This window comes from Ochotona curzoniae, unplaced genomic scaffold (genome assembly GCF_017591425.1).
Source record: "Ochotona curzoniae isolate NIBS_2020 unplaced genomic scaffold, NIBS_Ocur_1.0 contig_3819, whole genome shotgun sequence".
In the NCBI taxonomy this organism is placed as follows: Eukaryota; Metazoa; Chordata; class Mammalia; order Lagomorpha; family Ochotonidae; genus Ochotona; species Ochotona curzoniae.
The window spans coordinates 6574041-6600572 of NW_024466004.1; the positions used below are offsets into that span (position 1 = coordinate 6574041).

Consider the following 26532-nt stretch of genomic DNA (forward strand, 5'->3'; position numbering starts at 1 on the left):
CGGGGCGGGGGGCGTGGCCTTCAGGGCGCCTGCGCGGAGGCGGTTGGAGGGAGGTCCGATTCCCCTTTGTTCGGGTTCGCCATTTTGCGAGGCAGCGGCAGTGGCGGCAGCAGCGGCGGCTGGAGCCTCTGATTGGGTTTCGGAGTCCGGTACTGGAGCCAATCAGCGCGGGCAGCGAACCGGGGGAGCGAGGCACGGTGAGTGTGAGGAGCCAATATCCAGCGGCCCAGAGCCGGCCCCAGCGCCCCGATTGGCGGGTCTCGCTGACCACTCAGGAGAGGCCCAGGCACCCGTCGAGCCCGGGGAGTCGAGCTGAGCCTTAGCCGAGCCGGGCGGCGGGGGGCCCCGGGCCGGAACCGAGCGGCGCCCTGCGGGTCACTCCCGGCCCAGGCCTGCAGGGGCCGCCGCGCGCGCGGGCTGTCAGCCCAGAGGACAGGCCTCGTCGGGGTGCAGGGAGGGACGCGCGCCCCTGTGCGCCCCTCTTGAGGTCCAGGGAGGCTCTCGGGCGCCCGGGCGCGGGGGCCGCGGGGGGCGGCCCGGGCCTGGTGGAGACCTCTCCTGCCGTTCCCAAGCTCAGGCCGTCAGGACAGGAAGTGTTTTCCCTCGTTGCCCGCGTCCCGGAGGCGTGTGGGTCGGCCGCAGGTCTAGGTTAGGGGGAGACGCGCGCCCCGCAGCCCCCCGGTGCCCGAGCGCGGGGTCGGCCCGCCCCCGCCCGGCTGCGCGGCGTCCCGAGGCCGGGTGGGGGGTCCGTTAGCTCGCCCACTGCCCAGCCCTGCCCCGCCCGCCGGCCCGCGCGCGCGGTGACCACCGCCCCTTCGGGCTCGTCATTTCCTCCTTCCCGCCCCGGCACGCCGGGCAGCACCGCACACCTCGGCCTTGGTGTCTGCTCCGTGCGTGAAGGCTCAGTTCCTGCAAGAGGCATATTCCTGTGCATTCGTCTTAAACCCAGAGGCTGCTTCGTTGCAGCCCCGCTCCTTTGATCAGTGCCTTTCAAATACTTGGACATTTCGTGGTTGCTTGAGAGTGTCAGGTGTGAGTGTTGAGCTTACTCCCAGTATCAGTTGATTGGATGTTCCTCCAACCCCCGTACACTCCCTAATCCTTTCTTAATAGTTTCTGAGCAGATGTTTAGAAAACGGATAGTATTGGAGTGAGGGGAAGTCTCGCTTGGCAGCCAGTTCTGGAGCCAAGGGTAGGAGCCTGGGAATCCTCTTTGTGTGCAGCTGGAAGTCTCTAGGAGTAACTAGGAAACATTTCTGCCTGCTAGAGGTGACAGGTGAACAGCTAATGAGCGCCCAGCAGGTGGTGCTGCAGAGGGAGCCTGTCAAGGCTGTGGACTTCCCTACCAGCATCCGCGCTCACGTTCCTGTTCATCCGAATGAATGAATGAATGAATGGAAAGAGCATTGCTCGCAGAGAAATAAACTTGTGCACACGGATGAGATTTTGCTGTGTTTGAGACAGAAAGATGGGCTAGAGAAATGACGGGTGTCAGCGTTCAGGCAGAAAAACCCAGCTGGCTAAAACTCTAGCTAAGGAAGTTTTCAGCAGTTATTCCAAGGTTCAGGTAGGAGGAGGACTTGATTCCCCGCCCCCCCAAGATTGGGAAAAACAAGGTTCTGACTTGCTGCTTCTGTCTCATAACAGCTGCCTTCTTTCCAGGGAAAAATGGTACACTCCCCAAGCCCCCCTCCCCAGGACTCTTAAAAATTGTGTTTACTAGGCCTGGCGCGATTGCGTAGTGGTTAAAGTGCTCGCCTTGCACCCCAGGATCCCATATAGTCGCCGGTTCTAATCCCTGCAGCTCCACTTCCCATCCAGCTCCCTGCTTGTGGCCTGGGACAGCAGTTGAGGATGGCTCAAAGCCTTGGGACCCTGCAGCCGTGTGGGAGTCGTGGAAGACCTCCTGACTCCTAGCTTCAGATTGGCTCCAGTTCCAGCCGTCGCGCTCACTTGGGGAGTGAACCATTGGTTGGAAGATCTTCCTTTTTGTCTCTGTATATTCACCATTCCAATAGAAAAGAATAAATCATTTTTAAAAATTGTGTTTACTGCTCTGAAGCATCTTGTGCAGGTCCTGGCCGTAGCAAGTGGGTCTTCAGTATGAGTTGCTGGTTTTGGTGATCATACTGACTTCTGTCGTGAAACGGACTGACACAGAGCAAGAAACCTCTTGGGCCTTCTGGTATTCCCTGTCGGAGTGTCTGGGCCCCTGTCTAGGCTCAGCTTCCAATTCTAGCTTCCTGCTAATGCATAACTTAAAGAGGGAGAGGGGGTGATGACTCACCGTGTGGAAAGTCTGTTTGGCTCCTGGTTTCTGGCGCTCAACCTTGTTCTGGGGAGTCAGCCCGGCTTTGAGAGATCTCTATCTCTCATCCTTTTAAATTAAAAACAAAAAATCTAGTCCAGTGCTCTTTCTACTACCAAAACAGTTTATTTCACTTTCAAGAAAGTTTTTCTTTGTTTAAATCATTTTCCAAAATAAAAATACTTTTCTAAATCGTTTAATGCTTACATTATTAACATCACCCGATGTATCAACATGGCTTAGATTTGCCTTTGGCGGTCCTTGTTTGTGCTCATTTCCTTTGGAGTGCTTCACCCGTTCGTTGTCTCCTAACTAACCTTCTCGCCCTGAAAGAGCAGCTCAGAAGCCTACCTGGGTTCATCCCAACCTGAAAACTGTCTGCTGCGGGTTGCCGCAGGTTGCTGCGCCAGGTTGACTTTGTTCCCAGTGATTCCAGTGCAGGCTCTTCCTGCCTTACTCAATAGGCAGGGTTAGGTCAGGCTCTTCTCGGTGATTTTGTTTCTAAGCATGTAGAGTAGGGTCTAGCACATGGCATGTTCCTGAAGAGACGGAGCAAATTAGGGATGCTCGAACGTAGAAACCTCTAGAGGGATGAGAAACTAGACTGTTAGCAAACAAAGTAGCCTGGTAGAACTTGGTTTAAGGTTTATTTTATTGGAAAGGCGAATTTACAGAGAAAAGATCTTAAATCCATTGGTTCATTGCGCAGGTGGCTGTAATGGCTGGAGCTGAGCCGATCCAAAGCCAGGAGATAGGATCGTCTTCCTGATCTCCCACATGGGTGTGGGTCTCCAGGCTTTGGGCCGGCCTCCACTGCTTTTCCAGGTCACAGGGAGCTCAATGGGAAATGGAACAACTGGGGTGTGAACCAGCACCCGTGTGGGATCCCAGTGCATGCAAAGTGAGGATTTAGCCACTGAGGCATTATGTTGAGCCCAAGCTCACTTTTTTAAATGGAGTGGTAAATACTGAGGTGCATGTTAAGTTTTTCTGTTATGTTTATATGCTGTTTACCCTCACTTATAGTAGGACAAAATATATTTCTTACCGTAGTTGTTAGAAATCCAAAGTTAGAAAGCTGCACTTCAGTACTTGATACTTGTTAAATATGCTAATCTAGGGGCTTTTCCCTACTTAGACTTTACACTTTCTGGAAATGTTTGCTTTTAAGTGTGTAGAGCCGCATAAACTGAGTTCCTGGTGCTTGGCTAAGTGTCAGCTTCTGCATTGAAACCATGGGATGGAGATTCTTTAGGAAGAACATTTTCTTTCATGTTAGCCAGAATCAACCCACATTGCAAATCTTTTTTTCTTTCCTAGTAAAATGTATTTACAGCCTTTGTTAGCAGCAAGAGCTAGACAGACAGGCAGACTTAATTTTGTCATAACCCTGGGCAGAGAACTACTTCAGCGTGTCAGACTGTATTACAGTTCTGCCAATTGACGTTCCCAGTAGCAGGAACATATGGCTTCCCTCTAGGCCCTCACTGTTGGCAGGCTCAGCATCATGCTCCAAGCTGAGTGACTCCCTCAGCAATGGGAGACAGTTGCTGCTGGATTCGTAGCTGCTTGCTTTTACTCGGAAGTACTATCAGTGGGTTTATATGTTCTTAAGTTGGAATGTTTATAGTCAATTCTATATAGTTCAGGTTATCTTTTAGTCTTGCAATTAGTGGATTTCTGGGAACTAGTCAAGGAAAGATCTTACATAGGCAGGGGATTTGGAGGTTGGGAGGCTTTTTAGATCAGCTTCACTGAGACATAGTTTAGGACAAACATCGTTTTATGCATTGATGAATTCTGATAAGCATATACATCTGTATAAACACCAATACAGTGAAGATGTAAAACGTTTTCATCATCCCATAAAGTTCTAATTGTGCAAGCCATTCAGCCTCCTGGAGAACTCTTTGTTCTCCAGTCCCAGGGAACTGCCGATCTACTTTCTGTGGCTAACTGCTGTTGAATTCTCAGGGTGACACATAAATAGAAGCAGGTACATCTCTGCAAGCCGAACCACTTACCTGACTGAAAATTTAATTTTCTGTACTGTTCACAAAATTTCCTATGTCTACTGAATTTCAGAATAAAAAGTGTCAGATTTGCTTCAGCATAACACAGAGAAAAAGTGGAAAGTGGCAGAAATACAGGGAAGCTAGGATTGGTCATGGTGAAGCTGGGTACTGGGTATGGAGGTTCATATACTATTCTGTTTTTGACTCTGTGAAAACTACCATGATTAAGTTTAAAGTTCTACAAAGAGGGTAGATCATTGTAGATAAACAGATTCAATTAATGTCTTGAAGTTCTTTTTAAGAGAAAAGCGTCATCTTTATAACTTTTTTATTGGAAAGATTTACAGAGAGAAGGAGAGACAGAAAGATCTTCTATCTATCCCCTCCCTAAAAGGTGGCAGTGCTTGGAGCTGAGCCAATTCAAAGCCAGGAACCTCTTTCTGGTCACACATGAGTGCATTGTCTTCAAAACTTTGGATCATCTACTGCTTTCCCAGTCCATCAGCAGAGCTGGATGAGAAGCGGAGCAAGCCAGGACACAAACCATTGTCTGAATGGTATGCCGGCACTTACAGGCAGAGGGTTAGCTAATTGAACCATGACATGCGGCCCCAAGGAAAGCACACTCCTACAGAAAGTCATTTAGAAGTTTTTCTGAGACAGTTGTTTGACCTTTCCATTAAGGTGTTAGTGCTTGGGATGGCTGTATCTCATATCAAAGTATTTCGGTTCCATTCCCTCTGTGCTGGTGCAGATCCTGGGAGGCAATGGTGATAGCCCGGCTGATTGCGCTGCTCTCCAAGTAGAGGACCTCAATCGAGTTCTGATTTTCCATTACTAGTCTCAGCTAGGAGGTTAGAGATTTCCTAAAGATGGTCATCTGGTATCCATTAGTCATACTACCTAAGACTGTTGCATAAAATCAAGATTATATAGACACAAGCATTGCTGTACCTACCCAGGTTGACCTGCTAACCAGGATAGCTGCTATGTAATTGTTGGACAGGAAAGATATATGGTGTGGGCACAATGGGCAGAGGTGTGCCCCAAGTCCTGGGTGAGGCATGGCGTGGCTTAATTCATTGCACTACTCAGAATGGATTACAGCTTAAAACTTATGGATCATATATTTCTAGGATTTTTCCACTCTCAGACCTCAGCTGATCAAGGGTAACTGAAACTACACCTAAGATGAAACTGGATGAGGAAACTATTGTATCTTGTCTATAAGGCCCATTGTCATTGGTTTCTTTTTATTCCTTGTTAAGATTAAAATACAAACTCCTAAACCTTCATTAGAGCTTATTTATTTGGCTTATTTGAAAGGCAAAGTTACAGAGAGAAAAGGGGATCATTACCCACTGGTTCATACTCCGAAATATTTAGGGGCTGAAACAGCCAAAGCCAGGTGCCAGGAACCTGGGTGGAAGGACCCAAAGATGTGGGGTATCCTGCACTACTTTCCCAGGCACATTAACAGGAGCTGAATCAAAAGTAGAGCAGCACCCATTTGGGATACTGGCACTGCAGGTGACAGTCTAACTTGCTGTGCAGCTCTGACCCTGATGGAACTTTCTTAATACCTCTTAGTAGACATTCTGATAAGCAAAATTTCTGACTTCAGTTCTGAGATAAACTAAAAAAAAAAATGCTTACGATATGTGGTGGACCAAAGTAATATGACTGATAGATAAGCAAATGCATTTTATAAATTAAAAAAGCATTTTCTGAAGTATTTCGTACATGCATTAAAATCAGTGCTACCTAAGTCCTAAAAGAGATTTTAGGTAGAAGTGTGCTCTGGTAGTATTGAAAAGTAAGACTGCCAATTAGAAATTACTAACAGCATTTTTAAAATGTGAAAATAGCGTTATTGTTGCTATGATTGTACATATAATCCTAGTTGAAAAATTATTTCCTATTCTCTAAGCCTGTTTTGTTGTAGATAAAGTGCAGTGGAGAGTTGTCAAGGTTAACTTTCTGACAAGACCTTTGTTGACAGTCTCGTTTTGTGCAACTTTCTGACAGGAGCGCACCTCCCAGTCACCTAGGATCTCCAGAGTGAAGCTCCCTGTGGGCAGGATCCGACCTTGGCAAGACTATGGAGCAGTACACAACAAATAGCAATAGTTCAACCGAGCAGATTGTTGTGCAGGCTGGACAGATTCAGCAGCAGGTATGGACGTGGAACTGCTTACCCTATGTCATAGCACTAGGGCTGGGAACAGCACCACCCGGTTGGCCTGGCACTCTGGGGAACCATCAGAGAAGCAGATCTGGTGATACCCCACGTTTGAGGACTTGTGCTGAAGTGTTATTTCCAGTGCTCTAGCCACTCGAACCTGCCCTTCATGGGGGCCTGACTTACATTGCCCCCTTTGCCCCTTGTATCTCACTCAGCAGAATATCCAGTATGCTTGCAGATTGAAATTTGGAATTTGGCTTTTTCCTGGATTTGATTTACTTGTTTCTTTGTTTAATTCCATTTGTGGTTTAATAGGATTTGGCTATCATAGACAAACTAAGGTAGTTGGCTTTCAAGAAATCCACTTTTCTTTTATTTGATCACAAATAACATTAGGATAATAGACAGCTACTTGTGGATAAGCACATACTAAAATTTCTTCCTGCTGGTTTATTGTTAAGATAGTTTTCTTGAACTTACACCTAGGTTTCTTTTAATAAAACTTTAGTCATCCCTACAAGAAAATAAAGATTGTTTCCTTAGGCCATGAGTAATACTTTGTTTCCAAGCTAATATAGAAAAGTAGTTGGGGGTGGGGAGGGGAAGAAAGTTAATCCAATCTAATGGTCAAGCAAAAGACAAATCTTGATGAAAAGATTAATAATCTAAATCCCTTGCTTTGTCCTGGCATGGTAGCCTAGCAGCTAAAATCCTCACCTTGAACACGCCGAGATTCCATATGGATGCTGGTTCTAATACCTGCGGCCCCTGCTCCTCATCCAGCTCCCTGCTTGTGGCCTGAGAAAGCAGGCGAGGATGGCCCAAAGCCTTGGGACCCTGCACCTGCATGGGAGACCCAGAAGAGGCTCTGGGCTCCTGGCTTCTAATTGGCTCAGCTCCGGCCATTGCAGCTGCTTTGGGAGTGAATCAACAGATGGAAGATCTGTGTCTCTTCCTCTCTATATATCTGACTTTGAAATAAAAACAGTTTTTAAAAATTTAAAAATAAATTCCTTGTTTTGCCTCCTTTCTACACAGCTTTTTGGTTCTGACAGCTTTTTAACCTACCGTCTTAATGAAGGGTTTTACACACAAAGGACCTTGCATTCAGACCACGGCCGGATCTCCTGCAGGAAGGGATCTGGAGTGGGGAGAATATTTGTTTGATGGTGAACCGGTTGGGTAGACATAATCTTAATTTGGGGGCATGGGGCGGTGATCTCATGCATGATGCTGCTGTGGTTTGTTTGTTTGTTTGTTTGTTTATTCATGGTGATTGCTTTAAGCCCCAGAATTCTTTTGTGTTGCTTCATGGCTGTTAAAACCTGATAACTTTGTTCTTGGTGAACTCTACAAGGAAAGAACAGTAATTGCATGAGCAGAGAGATCAAATTTCTGGTTTTGGAGGAAAGGAGTACATTACAATAGTTTGTGTTAAACTGATGACAGCTATTTTGACTTTCCTGAGGGGTGCGCAGGGTGTCTCACATAGGTTTAGAGGGCTACTATCTGTAATCCTGCTGTCTTCAACAAAAACACTCTCAGTAGAGGGAGTCTGTCCCTTTTGAAAAGACTTCCCTCCTTCTCTCCCAAGAGGTAAGGTGTTCTCGCGTCTTGTAGTTCATTTCCCTCCTGACACATTTCAAGCTCTTTCCTGTTCCTGTTCTCAGCAGCAGGGTGGTGTCACTGCTGTCCAGTTGCAGACTGAGGCCCAGGTGGCATCGGCCTCAGGCCAGCAAGTCCAGACCCTCCAGGTAGTGGTGCCCTCTCCTACTCTGCGTGAGCACTGCATGAACTTCTCTGTTCCTCATGTCTGGTGCTGTTTGTGTTAGGTTCTCAAGTAGGAATGGCGAAGTCAGTTGCATGTCTTTGGTGCTGCAGTTTGTCTATGAGGCTTTTAATATGCCACTTTCTAATGCTTTGTGCCAAGTCAAGTAGTGACTGACCCTTGTATCAAATGTGTGACAACTGCATTTGGCTAGTGTATTTCTTTGGGAGTATTTAGAAAACTGTATGAGTGATTCTTATGAAACCACATGAATCATGTTTTAGAAGTGGGCATTTTAACTTAGCCAGAGCTTAAACTCTGAAATCCAATTGCATAGTCAAATTTCTTGAGTATTACAGTGTAGGAAGATATATAGATATACATACACATACACGTAAAATGGGTGCTTGTGTCTTACTTTTTTTAAAGGGAGACAGCTACAAAATAACCTATTGCACTTACTAAGAAGCATCTACACAGTACATGTTGATTTCTTGTTACTTACTGCTTTTTCATGACCTTTTCTGTGGAGATAGTGATCTATCTTATTACTAGAGCCGCAGAGATTACCTCATGTACCTCTTGGTTGGACAGAGTGGAATATGCTTTCAATTTCTGGTGTTAAAGCCATTGTAAAAACTCTTAGCTAACCAGCACTGCTCTTCAACGTATGGCCGAAGTTAAACATCGTAAATTGAAACAGTAATTTGGCCAATTCTATGTAAAAATAAGAGGGGGAGAACTAATATTCCCCATATCTTAGGTAACTTTGACTAAAAGGAGCTCATTTTTGGGAACTGGCCAAGAGTTGGGTTTCCTCCTTTGTCCTCCCACACCCAAATTAACAGTGGCAGTCAGAGCAGAACCTAGACATCTCGATTTATCCCTAGTGCCACTGAGTACCTGCAGTGAGCTGTGCCTCGGTCACTGTTCCCTTTCAGTCCCCATCCCAGCTCTGGCCTTGGGAGTATTTGGTGATGATATATAACCCGTTTGAACACAAATTAAGTTAAGAGAAGCTGAGTTTCTGGTACTGCTGAACTGTAATTAAATCTCATAGCTGTACAGCTTGTTCATGTTTTCATGCTTGCTTCATCTTACTGATAAACGAAACAGTATTTTGGATTGTCATTAACCTCTTGTGGAATGGGAATGTGACATGCTCTTAACTGAATGGCTTTTTGTCTAATGCATGTATCCTTCAGATCATTCTTATGCTGTGGATTTTTTGAGTCTAAAATAGTTAGTCATGTATGTATATAACATGTCAGTGGGGGAAGAAATACAGATGATGGGTAACCATAAATTTTATTTAAAAAAAAAACTTTATGAAAATAATATAAATCTTTTCACTACAGGAATCATTCTATTTGGAGAATTTTAAATAGTTCCTTGACAAGTTCCTGTAGCAAGTATTCCCGAGAAGTCCTTCCTGATAAAGCATATCCAGTGTAACTGAGGGAATTTAGATAGGGCAGGCAGAAGGAGCAAGCATAAGACAAGCTGTGAAATCCTTTAAGGTAGAAGTGGAGTTTCTCGAGAGAAAATTTTATCAAACATAGGATTTAAGCATTACTGATGATTCTGATGATGGGTGGTGGTGATGGCAGGAAGACCTTATTGTCCAATTTAATCCTCTAGGGTAGATTGGTGTTTTATTTGAATGTACTTTTACAGTTAATTTAGTTGAGCGTATTTTTATTGTCATTAAGAATTAATGTTTTAGTCATGAGACTTACTTTCTACCAGAAGTTATTCTTCAAAACCAAGACAATCTGAAAGTATAAGTTTTGAACTTTTAACTATTTTGTCGATCGGTTCACTCCTAACGTCTTGACTTTTAGAAAGCTTTCTGCTGGGTATTTTTACCTTGGAACTCCAGAGGCGGCAGAGCACTGGAAGTGACCTGGCTCCCAAACATGTCTCTTTATTCATAGACCTGCCTGGTCTCTATAATCAGTATTACTGCTTTTGATCAAGAAGAAACTATACAGGTATTTTAAAGTCCAGTGTGAAGAGCCGTGCCGTGGAGATTACAAACTGACAGAAAATGCTTCCAAGGGAGTCTTTAGTATACTGGGATCTTTAAACAACAAATATTCCCAGATTTCTCAGAGCAAAGTGAAGAGCATAACAGGTGTGCAAGTTCATTTTTGCCTGAAAGACTGTGGAGAAAGGATTCTTTGCACACACTTGAGAGCGGCTTGCTTCGCAGCCTCCTGGCATCATACAGGGTGCAGTTTGCTGAGCTCCCCTCAGACACTTTACTGCCATCACCACCATCCTTCTTCATGTGATTCCCTGCTGCAATTTTGGATACCACACCTGAATATTGTCTTTAACAGGCCAACAGTCTTGATGTTTTGATAAATATTTGGAAGTAACCTGTGTCTGAATGCCTTATTATTTATTGAGACTTGCCAAGGACCCTAGATACACTCTATAGTATCTGATTTTAAAGTAATCAACTTGACATTTAGCCAAAGATATCATAGTTATTTGAAGAAGATAACTAGAGGACATACAATTTATCTATTTAGTGCCTCTCCTTGTTCGTTCTAGCAAGGCATCAAAATAGGTCCAATAATTTGTGTTTTGATAAAAAAGCAATATTGTCTCTTGTTACTTCATTGTTGTTATTCTATTTCATTCTAGGTCCAGGGGCAGCCATTAATGGTACAGGTCAGCGGAGGCCAGTTAATCACATCAACTGGCCAGCCCATCATGGTCCAGGCCGTCCCTGGTGGACAAGGTCAAACCATCATGCAAGTGCCTGTGTCTGGAACACAGGGTTTGCAGCAGGTAAGTGACAGAAAACAGCTGAAGCAGTGTGTCAGCATAGAGATTTTACAGAATAGGATGTCCCAATAAAAATAAGTAAATCTTAAAAAAAGAATTTATTGAAAATTTTTTGAAAAAATGAAAACAAAATCAGAATTCATGAGCTATAGTTTCCATTGATCTTTGTTAGTGAGATGTATCTCCTGTAGGCAACAAGTAGATGGGTTTTGTTTTTAGTTTTAAAGCAAGATTTATTAGGGGTTTTGTGTTTTTAATCCAGTCTGCTGATCTATGTTTGATTGATAAATTCAGTGCTCATTTCAGCAGCACACAGTAAAATTGGAATTATTGATGAATTTAAGCCATTTACATTCAAGGTTAGCATAATAGGTGGTAATTTGTTCCTGTTATTTAGTAGTGAATTGTTCATTGATTTTAGTCTTCTGCTGTTACTTTACTGGGATATTCTTCACATTTACCTTTGTTTTTGGTTGCTGCTATTCCTTTTTCTGTCAAGAGAACACCTTCATCATTGTAGGGCAGGTTTGGAAGAGACATTCTTTTAACTGGAATATCTACCAGGCAAATTTTTAAGTTGACAATTTTGTATAGTCTACAGATGATGTTATAATCAACTAAATGACCCTTCGCAGAAAAGATTCCCCACCTCTATTTATATTTTAAATATGTAAACCTTTTTATATAGCAGTTTGTAATCTAATGTTGTCTACAGAAAAGCCAGCAGTAGAGAGAAAATGCATGAATACAACACAGTGTTGCACATTAGTGAAAAATATATCTGTATGTTCATTAATAAGGCTAAGGAAATGATTGAATACAAGATACTCATATTGGAGTGTAATTAAACAGGAGACATGATTGACTTAATAGTATTTTTAGAGAAAAATAACTGCAAAGTAATAAATGCTATGTGATCTCATCTTTGTAATTAACCAATTTACCACAGTTATATATGACATGAACGTGGAAAGGAGGTGAAACAGGCATATCAACATACTGGATAAGTAGGAAAAAATCAGCCACAATGATATGCTTGTAAATCAGAGTTGGAATTTTGCCCATTTCTTCATGTTTATTTTGCAAAATTTTGGAACATAATTGTGGCACAGGTAGTAAGAGGTTACGTTATTTAATTCTTTCATAGTGTTCAACCAATTCTGATGAATCAGAATTTCTCCGCTACAGAGTGTATTTAAGAGTCTTGCTGGTTTTTACTGTTGTGGGTAAGCTTACTGTAAACAGTTGGGCAGGCTCTTTCTTTTTCAGTTGTTATTACAGTAATTTCTTTGGAGTGGAAATTGCCTGGGCAAAGGGTAAGAGTACTTTTAAGGCAAAAGGCATTCTTTTGCCAAGATACAGTTGTAGTTGGAATTAAAAATAGTTTCCAGATTTCTCAGTACATAAATGAGGATTTAAATATATTTTCACTGTATGACACTTTCCTCAATTCGTATTGCTATTTCATTTCGGTGCTTCTACTCTTGGCCTGCTTTTTAGCCCCCAGCCCCCCTTTCCTTCTTTTCTTCTCTATTGAATAGAAAATGTAATGCAGGACTGGAAACGGAATACTGTTGAGTGCAGTGAGCCAACTTCATTCCCAGGTCTGCCATTAAACAAGTTTACTGATTCTGGCCAACTCATTAATCTGAAAATGCAGTTTATATCAGGTGATCTGTAGGGTTCATATAACTGTGGTTTATTTTTTTCCTGTAAGAGAATGATAAGATTGTTTCATTTCCCTACTTCAGGTAGGACTAGAACTAATCAAGTTAAAAATTTATTTTTTGATATGTAAAGCTCTAATTAGATTTCATAGTCTTCCTTAGACTTGTTAAAGCTTTTTGAGATCCATGCTAATGGACAACAGGCTAAACCTTCGCCTGTGGTGCGGGCAATCCTAATGGTGCTGGCTGGGTTCCCAGCTTTTCCACTTCCAATCCAGCTTCCCACTAATGGCCTTGGGAAATCAACAGATGTCCCAGCTTCGTTCCACTGTATCTCTGGCCATATGGGGAGGGTGAACAGTGGATGGAAGATCTCTCTATAACTCTGCCATTCTGATATAAATAAATCTTTTTTAAAAAAACAAATGTTTAAGGCTTTTTAATCCCTTTTAAGCGAGAAATTCTCCTAAATGTTCTTTGAATAGCCATTTTTTCCAGAGGACTTGTAAATCATGTTTGGATTACTTTCAGTTTTAGAATTCCAGTGAACTCTATGGTGTGTTAAGAAATGGTGCAGAAAGATTGTATGCAAAACATTGCAGTTAGTTTTGTTTTGGGTTAAGATCCCTGACCTGGTATAGATAATGAAACCAGAGTAGAGACCCAAGATACAGACATGGAATTATTGGGTGTTGATATAAAGCAAAAGTAGGATATTATATCGTTAGAAAAAGGTTTAAGAATGATACAGAAGGGCCCAGCGCAGTAGCGTAACAGTTAATGCCCTCACCTTGAACATGCCAGAATCCCATATGGGTGCTGGTTCTAATCCCGGCAGCTCCACTTCCCATCTAGCTCCGTGCTTGTGGCCTGGGAAAGCAGTCGAGGACGGCCCAAAACCTAGGGACCCTGCATCCTGGTGAGAGACCCAGAAAGAAGTTTCTGGCTCCTGGCTTCAGATCATTGCAGCACCAGCATTGCGGCCACTTGGGGAGTGAATCATCGGACAGAAGATCTTCCTCTCTGTCTCTCCTCCTCTCTGCACATCTGATTTTGCAATAAATAAATAAATCTTTTCTAAAAAATAAATAAGAAAAAAAAGAATGATACAGAAAAAGACAATTGATTTCTATTTTATATTCTAAGTATTTGCCAAATGTGTTAAAGACCTATATGTAAAAAACAATGCCTACAAACTTAGGGGACCTTCTTTCATGTTATAGGGTAGAGAAGGATTTTTCTTTTTTTCTAATTGTAATTTGAATTTTTTTTTAAAGATTTGTTTATTGATTGGAAAGTCAGATATACAGAGAGGAGGAGAGACAGAGAGGAAGAGCTTCCGTTGGATGATTCACTCCCCAAGTGGCCGCAACAGCTGATGCTATGTCAATCTGAGGCCAGGATTCAGGAACTTCTTCCGGGTCTTCCACACGGGTGCAGGGTCCCAAGGCTTTGGGCTGTCCTCGACTGCTTTCTCTGGTCACAAGCAGGGAGCTGGATGGGAAGTGGAGCTGCCGGGATTAGAACCGGCACCCAAATGGGATCCCGGGTGCGTTCAAGGTGAGGACTTCAGCTGCTAGGCCACGCCGCCGGACCCTGAAAAATAGAATTACAAAGAGAGGGAGACACAGATATTTTCTATTTGCTGATTAACTCCTCAAATAGTCACAGTGGGCAGGGCTATTCTAAGCCAAAGTCTGGAGCCTAGACCTCCATCCAGGTTTCCTACATGGGTAGTAGGGGCCCAAGAGCTGCTTCCCCATGCACTTTGGCAGGGAGCTGGATAGAGCATGCCAGTGTCACAGACAGCAGCTTGACTTGTGCTATAGCAGCAGCCCTGACGGAGATTTCTTAAAAACATAAAATCCAATTGATTTTACTATTCTGAAATAAAGACAGTGATTGTTGAAAATAAGTTGATAAAGATGCATAATAAGATTTTTGGGCCCAGCGCAGTAGCCTAGTGGCTAAAGTCCTCCCCTTGCATGCACCAGGATCTCATATGGGCGCTGGTTCTAATATCAGCGGCCCCCTGCTCCCCATCCAGCTCCCTGCTTATGGCCTGGGAAAGCAGTTGATGATGGCCCAAAACCTTGGGACCCTGCACCCACGTGGGAGACCCAGAAGAAGCTCCTGGCTCCTGGCTTCAGATCAGCTCAGCTCGGGTCATTGTGGCCACAGGGCAAGTGAATCAACAGACAGAAGATTTTTATCTCCTCCTAAAAAAGATACATAATAAGCTTTTTAACATACATAGCTGATTTTGTATCCATGGTGTATTAAGGAACTTACTCCAATAGATATTGAGCAAATAGTGTAAGTGGGAAGAAGAAGGAACCCTGATGGTTTGTATAAATTGTTACGCCTTGCCGAGTGAGGAATGAAGTAGTCACATAACCAGATAAGCTTGGGGCTATTTGCTCATTTGCCAGTTCTTCCTAGGTATAAATTATAAACTAAATATTTGGGAAATATAGTTATGACCTAGGCAAGGACAGGTTTTTTAGTCTAGCACCTAAGACATGTGTCCTGGGGCCACTGTTAGGATGCAGTGGGTCGGTCACACCCACAACGTCACCGTCCCAGTTGAATCCTGACTGCTCCGCTTTACATTCTGCCCATTCCTGGTGCACTTGGGAAGGCAGCAGAAGGTGACCTAAGTAATTGGGAAACCCATCCGGAGATCTTGGCTCCTGGTCCATGTGGCTCTTTAGGGAGCTCTGTAGCTCTACTTTCAAACGGATATTCTGTAACACACACACATTTACCTGCATTCCACATTGACTGCCTTGGTTCCCGTCCTGGCTTCCTGCTAATGCAGTCCATAGGAGGCAGCTGGCCAGCATTTGAAGAAGGAAACGGGATGGCAGCTGTCTGTCTGCCTCTGCCTTTCAGAAAAGTGGGTGAGTCAGTGACCTTAACAGTGATGCAGCCACCAGTGTCTCCAGAGTGCATAGTCCATTGACTTGATTTCCTGCACCTTTCTCTCCATCAGCAGGCCTTTTGCCTTTCGGCTGATTAAGTTCTGGACACATTTTCTTTTTTCCAGACCAAGTAGGTTCCAGATGAAATTACAGGAAAAAGGAATCTGGCTACAGAATTGTGTTTCTAGAAGCAGCCTTTCTCCAAACTGCCAGCTCTGAAAGCAATGCATCAGAAATATCTATTGATGAATAAGTGGCATCAAAGCAAAGTGGGATAAACTTTTGAGTGTCAGAAATATAGTTTGTAACATGGCCTTAGTTGTCAGTTGCTGCATACCAGATTATTCTAGAACTTTGTAGCCTGGAATAGCAACACTTGATTTCATGGTTCTGTGGATCAGGAATCCAGACATGGCTTAGGTGCATTATCTGACTTGGTGGTTTTCTGATCCAGATTCTCTTCAAAGTGTCATGCCTGGGCTACTGTAAGCTCAGCATTTTAACTATAAGATAATACAGTTTGAAAATCAACTTATTATCATTTCATCTGTAAAAAGTACTTAAGGATGAATTTTAAAGGAGCATACTGTTTTTTTTTAAAGCATATAAAGCATGCAAATGCTATCATGTTTTTTTTTTTTTTTTTATTATTATTTTTTATTGGAAAGGCGGATATGCAGAGAGGAGAGACAGAGAGGAAGATCTTCCGTCCGATGATTCACTCCCCAAGTGAGCCGCAACGGGCCGATACTATGCCGATCCGAAGCCAGGAGCCTCTTCCGGGTCTCCCACGCGGGTGCAGGGTCCCAAAGCTTTGGGCCGTCCTCGTCTGCTTACCCAGGCCACAGGCAGGGAGCTGGAAGGGAAGCGGGGCTGCCGGGATTAGAACCGGCGCCCATATGGGATCCCGGGCGTGCAAGGCGAGGACTTAACCACTTGCGCCACCGCGCCGGGCCCAATGCTATCATGTTTTTAAAAACTAATACTGATATGTCTAAACATTGTTTAAAATTCCTTGGGCCCTACATGATAGCTTAGTGGCTAAATCCTTATCTTCCATGCACTGGGATCCCATATGGGTGCCAATTTATGTCCTGGCTGCTCCACTTCCCATCCTGCTCCCTGCTTGTTGCCTGGGAAAGCAGTCGAGGATGGCCCAAAGCCTTGGGACCCTGCAGCCACATGGGAGACCGTAAGTAAACTCCAGGCTCCTAGCTTTGAACTGGCTCAGCTCCAACCGTTGCTGCCACTTGGGGAGTGAACCAGTGGATAGATCTTTTCTGTCTCCTCTCTGTAAATCTGCCTTTCCAATAAAAATCTTAAAAAAAAAAAAAAATTCCCTGATGATTTCTTCCTGGTAGGCCTGCTTTGTTTATGTAATTTATTATGAAAAGCAGAGAGAGTAATCTTCCATCCTTTCACTCCCCAGATGACCACAGCAGCCAAACAAGGTCCAAAAAGGGCTAGGAATTTTCCCATCTTGGTCTCTTGTGAATGACAGGGGCCTAAATACTTGGACTATGTGCTGCTGGTTTCCCAGGCTTATTAGCTGAATTAGAGTGGAACAGCTGAGATGTTGTCGTACTTAAAACTCTTCAACATGACACTGGCCCCTTTGATCTTTTCCTGAATAGAAGTTAATCTCTAATTTATAGTTGCCAGTGAAACAGGACTCCTCCTGTTCTTTTCCTCGTTAGAGTAGTTTTTTGTTTTGTTTTGTTTTGTTTTGTTTTGTTTTGTTTTTACAGGAATTTGGGTAATTTTCAGAGCCCATAGGAAACCAGTGTGAGTAGGGTACAATCTTTATGTTCACTTCCACAGATCCAGTTGGTTCCTCCTGGACAGATCCAGATCCAAGGTGGGCAGGCTGTGCAGGTGCAGGGCCAGCAGGGCCAGACTCAGCAGATCATCATCCAGCAGCCCCAGACGGCTGTCACCGCTGGGCAGACTCAGGTAACATGGGCACTGTCAACACAGGAGCACAGTTGATACAGGGAAGGGGTCAGCCAGCCTGGTAGTCCATGTGAGTGGAAGTAGGGGAGAAAAGCATCAAAAATGTTTCCTTGAAAAGTGTCACGTGGTCATTTTCTTAATGGGGAACCTTTGGGGTCCATGTAATTGTGTACACATTTTCATTTATGTGTTGATTTCCCACAGACACAGCAACAGATTGCCGTCCAGGGGCAGCAAGTGGCACAGACTGCTGAAGGACAGACCATCGTCTATCAGCCAGTTAATGCAGATGGCACCATTCTCCAGCAAGGTAAGGGTGCCCCTAAGTTTCCCTGTACATCTTGGGGTATCTAAAAAAAACATCAACAAAACAAGGTTTCCTCTGGATTTTCCCAAGTTGGGTCTTTGTCCTAGGACATGACCGGTGTTGATTCTGTGGTAGTCGTAGGGAGGACTGGTCCTAGGGAGTATGTGAGCTTTCAGGGAGGAAATGGTTCTGCATAGAAGATGGAAAATATACACTTTGCTTATTAGTAAAGAAATAGATCAGAAAGCAAATAGGCATTTAAAATGCTGTTTCTGTTTATGCTCACTGCCTTTCCCCATCACTCTATAATTAACTTACTCCAAATGTCTTATTAAATGCTTACTGTGGGTACAGCACTTTATACATAGGATTTAATAAAATGGAAAGAAGAGTTCCCAGAGAGCCTCTAATCAAGTAAGAGAGACTTAAAAAAACAAATGGAATGTAGAGAGCTCTTTGTAAGTACATTTTAGAAAGAGATACAAAAATACAAGAAGTGTTTAAAGAGGAAGGATACTTGAAATGGACATGTTTTAGAAGGCATGTGTCAGCTGTTTAGATAATCAATCCAGGAAGGGTGTGTCAAATTCCATGACAAAAGTTTGACTTGTGATAAACTTGTGCAGTACTTGAGATGTAGGGAGTGCATTAACTATATGCACTGTCATGATTCGGACGTTCGAAGCCTGAATTGGATTCAGTCGTGCCAAGAGCTCAAGCAAAGTTATGATTAATTTCCTCAGTGATGCTAATCATTTCAGGATTTGTAGTGCTTGATTTAATTTTAAGCTTTAGTCCTGCAGCTGACTCGTACTCCAGGATGAGCAGATTTTAAGTTTGTAGACTCTGTCCTAAAGCAGGCTGCTCCATGTGTAGTCAGTGAGGGTAGCTGTTGTCATTCTGAGCCGAGGAAGGGCAGGCTTCCATTTCTCACTCCCTTTGGAAAACTGTTGCTGCAATGGAGAAATGTCTTTTTAAAGAATAGAGTTCCTCAAAACTGGGAGAATCAATAGAATTGCAAAGAGGATTATTACCTGGATTATTTACAGCAAAACAAGTGGGGAAATGTTAGCATGGGAGAGAGAATTCCCCCCCCTTGTATTTTTTACTCTTCCCAGGGTGACCGTGTGTATGTCAGATAGAAGAGGGACTAACCGTGTTCCCTTCTCTGTTCTTTGTGCCTGTTTTTTGTTTGTTTTATGTTTTATTTTCTTAAAGTTACAGTCCCTGTTTCAGGCATGATCACCATCCCAGCAGCCAGTTTGGCAGGAGCACAGATTGTTCAGACAGGAGCCAATACCAACACAACCAGCAGTGGGCAAGGGACTGTCACTGTTACCCTGCCAGTGGCCGGCAACGTGGTCAACTCGGGAGGGATGGTCATGGTAAGAGCACTGGTTCCCCAGCTGACTGTTCTCATGCGATGAAATTTCCCACATGCCTTTAAAGATTTTGTGAACTTATAATTTGACATCTCTCATAAAACCTATTTATAATGTTGGCTTCTTATTAGAAGTGAGATTAATCTTTAAGACACTTACTCGGATCTGCTTTTACCGCAACATCACAATAAGCCATGATTCATTCTAAGAGTATGTTGGTGCACAGGATTTAAAATGAATGAATTGAGAAAGAGTGATAGAATTCTGTGCAAAGCTGGAAGAAGCTACTAGAAGAATCTGTACCATTGTAAGTGCTGGTTGTGATTGGAAAGTGAGTGGCAAACAGGAGCTTGTTAACTTGTTTATGTGTAGTACAGTGGTGTGTGTGCTTGTGTTTTGTTTTTTAAGAAAAAGAAAACAATTGAATAGTAAGCTAGTTATTTAATTAAGTTGAATTAATTGACTATATCTTTACATTTAATAATGCTTGGTCAGTCTGTGCCCACCTTGCTTTGGTGTTTCATTGTTTTGGCACCACTGTTCTAACCATTATATAGCAGCAAACATGTCTAGGAAATTGAGCCATGGATGGGTGTGAATTTAGGCATGGTTACATCACTTCTCAGTGGTTCAGAGCCCCTGTGTAGAATCATCTGCGATGTTTTTATAATGTATTGCAGACCTTTCATGTAAATGCTTGCCAAGAATCTGCCAGAACCCTATAAAAGTTACTTTTTTTTTTCTTTTAAAGATTTATTTATTTTTGGGCCCAGCGCCGCGGCCTAGCGGCTAAAGTCCTTGCCTTGAACGTACTGGGATCCTATCTGGGCGCCGGTTCTAGTCCTAGTAGCCCCGCTTCCTATCCAACTCCCTGTTTGTGGCCTGGGAAAGCGGCCGAGGATGGCCCAAGGCCTTGGGTTCCTGCACCCACGTGGGAGACCCGGGGCAAGTTCCTGGCTCCTGGCTTCAGATCAGCACAACAACAGCAGCTGTTGCGTTCACTTGGGGAGTGATTCACTGGAAGGAAATCTTCCTCTCTATCTCTCCTCCTCTCTGTATATATTTGACTTTGCAATAAAAATAAATGAATCTTTAAAAAAGATTAAATTAAAAAATCTTTTAAAAATACATTTATTTTTATTTATTTATATAAAGATAAATAAAGCTTAAAAAGATTACATTAAAATCTTTTTTTTTTTTAAGATTTATTTATTTATTGGAAAGTCAGATATACAGAGAGGAGGAGAGACAGAGAGGAAGATTCTCCGCCCGATGAGTCACCCCAAGTGACCACAATGGCCAATGCTATGCCGATCCGAAGCCAGGATCAAGGAACTTGTTCCGGGTATCCCACACGGGTGCAGGGTCGCAAGGCTTTGGGCCGTCCTCGGCCACTTTCCCAGGCCACAAGCAGGGAGCTGGATGGGACGTGGGGCCGCCAGGATTAGAACCGGCACCCATATGGGGATCCTGGTGCTTTGAAGACAAGGACTTCAGCTGCTAGGCCATCACACTGGGCCCGAATGTTAGTTTTGAGACGTTCAGAAGAAGAGAGATTAATAGGGACCAAGAGACTGTTAGCTGGGTCCACACATCAGGCCATTGATAACCCCTGGTTTCCTGTTAACACAGATGGTGCCTGGAGCTGGTTCTGTGCCTGCCATCCAAAGAATCCCTCTGCCCGGTGCGGAAATGCTTGAGGAAGAGCCTCTCTATGTGAATGCCAAACAGTATCACCGTATTCTTAAGAGGAGGCAAGCCCGAGCTAAGCTAGAGGCAGAAGGAAAGATTCCAAAGGAAAGGAGGGTGCGTATCACACAGACAAGGATATGGAAGGACAACCACATTGTTCCACTTCGGAAATTGCCTTTGATTTCATATGCTTCTTTGAGTGCCTTCCAGACAGACTGATATTAGATAAAGTTAGCATTTGTTATTGTTGTATATAGCTTCAACTACAATTGTGACAGCAAGTGAGTAGCTTCAACAGAATTTGAATTTTTTGTTGTATAAAAGCAGTCCAGCAATAATTGTCCTGAAGTGGGAGCACTTTCCACCTAGTTCCCAAGACTTGACTTTTCTTGTCTTTCTGCTTCAATATTATTAGTGAGCTCACAATCAATGGTGGCTCTTTGCAACCCAAAGAGCTTAAACAAGGAAACAAAAATGGCATCTGGTCTTGAAACGTTTCCTACACTTCTCTTAAACCAGTGGTCTACTAGGAAGATAGGAAATGCAGTCTTCAGTGAGCACCCATTTGCCTTACTAAAATGTGATATCTTATAAAACAGAAGGGGAAAGATGTATGATCGTGATCTCTGCTATACTTTGCAGTTTTTTTTTTTTTAATTCACTTGAATTTGACAATCTTATGTTAGCTACATATACTAACTGCTCTCTTACTGACTTTGCAGTTCCCTCCAGCACGTTTTTGCCTAATTCAGAATCCTAATTCTGCCTTATGGCTTTGACCACAGCCATCCTAAATTTTCAAGTCTGGGATTTGTACACTAGGTAACCATTCTCTTTCTACTTAATAGTTAAACTTTATTTCTGCTGTTTTAGAAATACCTGCATGAGTCTCGGCACCGTCACGCTATGGCTCGGAAACGGGGTGAGGGTGGACGATTTTTCTCTCCAAAGGAAAAGGATAGTCCTCATATGCAAGTAAGAATATGTATATACTTTTCATTCTTTGTTGCTTTATGTTTTCTTGAAGTGTTCAGGTTTTTCCTCATGTTTTGACACTCAAGAAACTAATATTCTCTAAAGTGGATGCAACCTGGGTCTGTTAGATTCACTTTAATCTTTTTTTTTTTTTTTTTAAGATTTATATTTATTGTTATTGGAAAGGCAGATATACAGAGAAGAGGAGAGACAAGAACTTTCGTCCTATGGTTTACTCCCCAATTGGCCACAATGACTGGAGCTGAGTCCATCTGAAGCCAGGAGACTACTCCTCCAGGTCTCCCATGCAAGTGCAGGGTCCCACGGCTTTGGGCCGTCCTCGACTGCTTTCCCAGGCCAATAGTAGGGAGCTGGATGGGAAGCGGGGCTGCTGAGATTAGAACAGTGCCCATATGAGATCCCAGCATGTTCAAGGCGAGGACTTTAGCCTCTAGGCCACCATGTCTGGCCCTGATTATTTTTAATATTAAAAACCCAAAAAAGTCTTTGCTCCAGTGGCCTTTCTTCCCCCTTATCTTTCCTAGTTATTATTAGTAATATATAGATTTTTTTGATTCTCACTTGTCTTAAGAGCCAAGGAACAAGTTTTATTGTATTTTATTGTAATTACACTACTAGTAGCAAACATTGATCATTATATGACAGGTACAATGTTAAGGATTTTGGTATCTACTGCTTCACTCCCCACATGCCTTCCCAGCTTCGGCTGTACCAAGGCCAGAGCCAGATCGCCCATGTAGATGGCAGAAAACCCCATTCCTGAGTCATTACTGCCTCCTCCCAAGACCGTGGGACACTGAAGGCTGGCTCCGCAGGGATAACTCTTTAAGTTAATCTTTATAGCAGGAACCTTAGCCCCATGATGAGAATTATTCTCTTCATTTTACAATTCAATCTGAAGTTTAGGGAGGTTAGTTAAGTAATTTCCCTAAGGTAAAATACTAAGATGGAACAACTGAAATGCAAACCCAGGTCATGTAATTCCGGAGTTTACTCTTTTAATTACCTCACCAGCTCATATGCCAAAAACTATTCCCATTCTACAGGGATACTTCAAAACATTTGTGAGGAAATGTAGTTTAAAAATAAACTATGAGTGCTTGCCTCGGTAGCACATATACTAAAATTGGAATGATACAGAGAAGATTAGCATGGTCCCAGCACAAGGAGGTTCATTCTTTCCATGAGCTTTTTGAAGAACTGCCCCCATATTTGCTAGAAATATGGCATTAGTCAAGTTAGCCTCTTATCCCTTTCTTGAAAAAGTGGAGTACTGTTGAACACATTCCAGGAATATTGGAGAAATCTCATCTATCTGAAAATCAGTTACCCAGAGAAATCTTCCATCTGCTGATTGACTCCCCAAATGGCCAAAGCAGCCAGGCTGAAGCCAGGAATTTCTTTTGTGTCTTTCACATATGTGGCAGGGACCCAAGCCATCCTCCACTGTTCTTCCAGGCAGTTAGCAATGAGCTGATTAAGAAGTGGGATAGCCAAGACATGAATTGGCACTCATATGGGATGTTGGCATTGCAAGTTGCAGCTTACTTTCTATGCCATAACATCAGCCCCTACACTGCAGATCTTAAGGGCAAAAGCACCATAGGGTTTACTGGAAAGAAAATTAAATGGTAGCCAGGTGACTGGGAATTACCCAGTGCTGGGTTCCTGACTCATTTTCTGACTTAATTCAGGCAAACCACTTGGCTTGTCCCAGCTTCAGATTTGTTTTTTGTTTTTTGGGTTTTTTTTTTTTTATGTGTGTGTGTGTGTGTGTGTGTGTGTGTGTGTGTGTGTGTGTGTATAAAGATTTATTTATTTTTATTACAAAGTCATATATACAGAGAGGAGGAGAGACAGAGAGGAAGATCTTCCATCCGATGATTCACTCCCCAAGTGAGCACAACGGCCAGTGCTGTGCCAGTCTGAAACCGGGAACCAGGAACCTCTTCCAGGTATCCCACACGGGTGCAGGGTCCCAAAGTCTTGGGCCTTCCTCGACTGCTTTTCCAGGCCACAAGCAGGGAGCTGGATAGGAAGTGGGGCTGCCATGATTAGAACCGGCGCCCATATGGCATCCTGGCGTGTTCAAGGCGAGGTCCTTAGCCACTAGGCCATGCCACTGAGCTCCCAGCTTTATCTATGTGTGTGATGTATGGAATCTGATGTATAGAATCTGATCTTTTTCCTGCCTCCTAGGTACTCAGAATTTAAATGTGACTATCAGGAAATAATGGCCCCCAAATACCTCAGGACATAGTTCCTCTGTATCTGTTTCTTAGCTGCCAGAATACCCTTCACCCTTAAGGATACAGCACATTCCAAGGTGCTTAGAAAAGAGGTACACTATCAACTCTGGAGTATTTGGTGATGGAGGCCCAGGTAGATAAGGTTGGGGGAGGGTTAAGCTGCTGTTGGGATGTCCACATCCATTTTCTAAATTGCTTCTGATGCACCCTGAGGGGATAACAGAAGATGTGTCAAATACTTGAGTCCCTGCCACCCCCATTGGAGACGCAGATGGAGTTTCTGGCTCCTGGCCTCAGCCTTGCCCAGCCATGGCATTTGGAGAAGTCTGTCTCTTTCTGTTTCTCTACATTTCAGATTAATTCATTAGTTAATTAAGAGAAGAATGTCACTTCATTGCTAATGGGGTTGCGATGGTAGGTGTTTGAGGTTTAGAGCCAGGAATTGCTTTTGCAAAGGACTTTGATCATTATCATGCTGTCTTTGCCTCTAGGATCCAAACCAAGCTGATGAGGAAGCAATGACACAGATCATCCGAGTGTCCTAACCCCAGACCACGTGACAGAGCTGATCACAGTCGGGTTCCTCACCGCTGTTCCAGGAAATTGATCAACTCTTCCAGTGGGACACTGATGATTGATGATGACATTCTGCCCTTTTCTACAGGACAGAAACCACTTAGTTTTTTAATAAGTGGCTCAGTATTATATTTGCAGCAGTGGTGTCTGGCAAATTGAAGTTGCAAGCCTTTTGTCCACCCTTCCAGTCAAGACCTATCTCAGATCATCGATAACATTGACATTACATGGATTAAAAGGATGCAAGGAGACACATGCCAGCCCAGCAGTACACAAAGCACTTACGTTAACTGGTGAAGCCAGCCCGCCATCTCCACAAGGGAGAATAACCTTCTCGACCTAGACTGCACTCAGGGAGGGGCAGTGCACAGCTTTCCATGGAATCTGGACAGCATCCATATCCCTGCTGGGGAAACGCAGGCTGACTCACTGAATAGACTCTTTGTATTCAGAGATGGCTTCCAGGCGAGGAAGTTCTTTCCATCTTGTGATATGGAAACAATAAATTCCCTGACACACGTTCATCTGATCTGTGGTAATAATAAGAATCTGTCTGTACAGATGGCAGGTTGATATTTTTGGACTCCAGCCAAAAAATGGCTTAATTCTGGGAATAAAGGAATAGAAGACTCAAGCACTAACAATACACATTGTTGAATCTCTTTGTAGCTTTGACAAGTTTTGGGATGCTTGTCCCTCTGTTGACAGGTCATCTGGACCATAGTTCCTGCTGTGGCTGCTTTTAAGACAAATTCAAGGGTATCAAGCCTTAAAACTGCCTTTACTAAGTAAAGAACAAAGCTCTTCAACACCGTCTGTGCTGAGGCACTGAGGACACTGGCAGTGATTCCTAAGTGGGGAGCCAGGCCAGGGACTGGGGAGTTTGGAGATTCGTGTGTGTTTGGAAGGAGACAGGCAACCGGTAGTAGCTATCCCATGTTTTGTTTCAGAGTGCGAATTTCCAGGGGCTGGATACCTGGAGTCAATCCTTCAGATGAAGAGACTAAATCACATTTACACTAAGGAAGAAGTCTGAGATTTGGCCTTGGACAATTTCTGGAAAGCAGTGTTTAGTCACAAGAACTGGTTACTTGATAGATCATGAGGTAGATGTTAGCTTCATTCGTGCTGGCCTCAGAGAGCAAACATTGTCCCCCTTCCCATAGTAGTAATTCTCTGGAGCCAGTTTCCATTTCTTTTCCCACAGGGGTTGGGCACAGAGGTTTTCCCATTGCATGCATGTTGTGGGAATAACTTGCAGACCGGAAACAGAACGCCTGCGGATTCAGGAACTGGTCCGCAGCTCTCAGAGTGGGTGGTGCTTCAGCAGTCCATCTGTTTCTCCTAGATGTTGAAGTCAAAGAGAACTATGCTAAGGTGTTTCAGAAGAGTGAAAAGAAAGAAACAAACATCACAAAGGGAGATGATGGTGATGGCCAAACTAGATGTACAGAACTATGCAAAATTGTCTAGGAGCGGAATGGCTTCCTCAAGCCAGGAATTGATCCTGTGTCTGGGCTTCCAGCAGCCAGAGAGGCTGACCCCTTTTGGTAATGTCACTAGGACCTCCTGGCTCTTCACATGAGTTTCAGATACCTTCATTCATTCAGTCCCATGAAACAGTTTTCTATCCCTTTGGTGTTTATAAGTCTAAGGGGCAAAATTCAGCAAGAAATTTCTCAGACCTGATTTATAGTGCTTAAGCCAACAG

The 26532-nt window shown here is 43.5% G+C and overlaps 1 protein-coding gene and 1 non-coding gene across 5 annotated transcripts; both read left to right on the plus strand.

Moving 5' to 3' along the window:
* Positions 1–89: 89 nt before the first annotated feature.
* NFYA (nuclear transcription factor Y subunit alpha) lies at positions 90–26532 on the plus strand. Of its 4 annotated transcripts, XM_040983336.1 has the most exons (10): positions 90–197; positions 6352–6499; positions 8179–8265; positions 10932–11078; positions 17488–17619; positions 17824–17929; positions 19145–19311; positions 20941–21114; positions 21874–21975; positions 24737–26532. In XM_040983336.1, exons 2-10 carry the CDS (start codon positions 6425–6427, stop codon positions 24788–24790), a joined length of 1044 nt encoding a protein of 347 aa, XP_040839270.1. In that variant the 5' UTR covers positions 90–197; positions 6352–6424; the 3' UTR covers positions 24791–26532. The 4 variants fall into 4 exon arrangements, with proteins under 4 accessions (XP_040839270.1, XP_040839272.1, XP_040839273.1 ...); XM_040983338.1 differs by lacking the exon at positions 8179–8265; XM_040983339.1 differs by lacking the exon at positions 8179–8265 and having other exon boundaries at positions 19163–19311.
* On the plus strand, positions 23093–23199 carry LOC121158896. The gene has a single exon (XR_005884267.1). It is a non-coding gene; the product is annotated as a U6 spliceosomal RNA (small nuclear RNA).

What these genes read in the sequence shown, in the direction of transcription:
- NFYA (XM_040983336.1), top strand. Translation starts at nt 6,425, where the DNA reads ATGGAGCAGTACACAACAAATAGCAATAGTTCAACCGAGCAGATTGTT. An exon ending in AAGTCCAGACCCTCCAGGTA is followed by an intron (nt 8,266 to 10,931) that starts GTGGTGCCCTCT and finishes ATTTCATTCTAG; the next exon opens with GTCCAGGGGCAGCCATTAAT. An exon ending in TGGCACCATTCTCCAGCAAG is followed by an intron (nt 17,930 to 19,144) that starts GTAAGGGTGCCC and finishes ATTTTCTTAAAG; the next exon opens with TTACAGTCCCTGTTTCAGGC.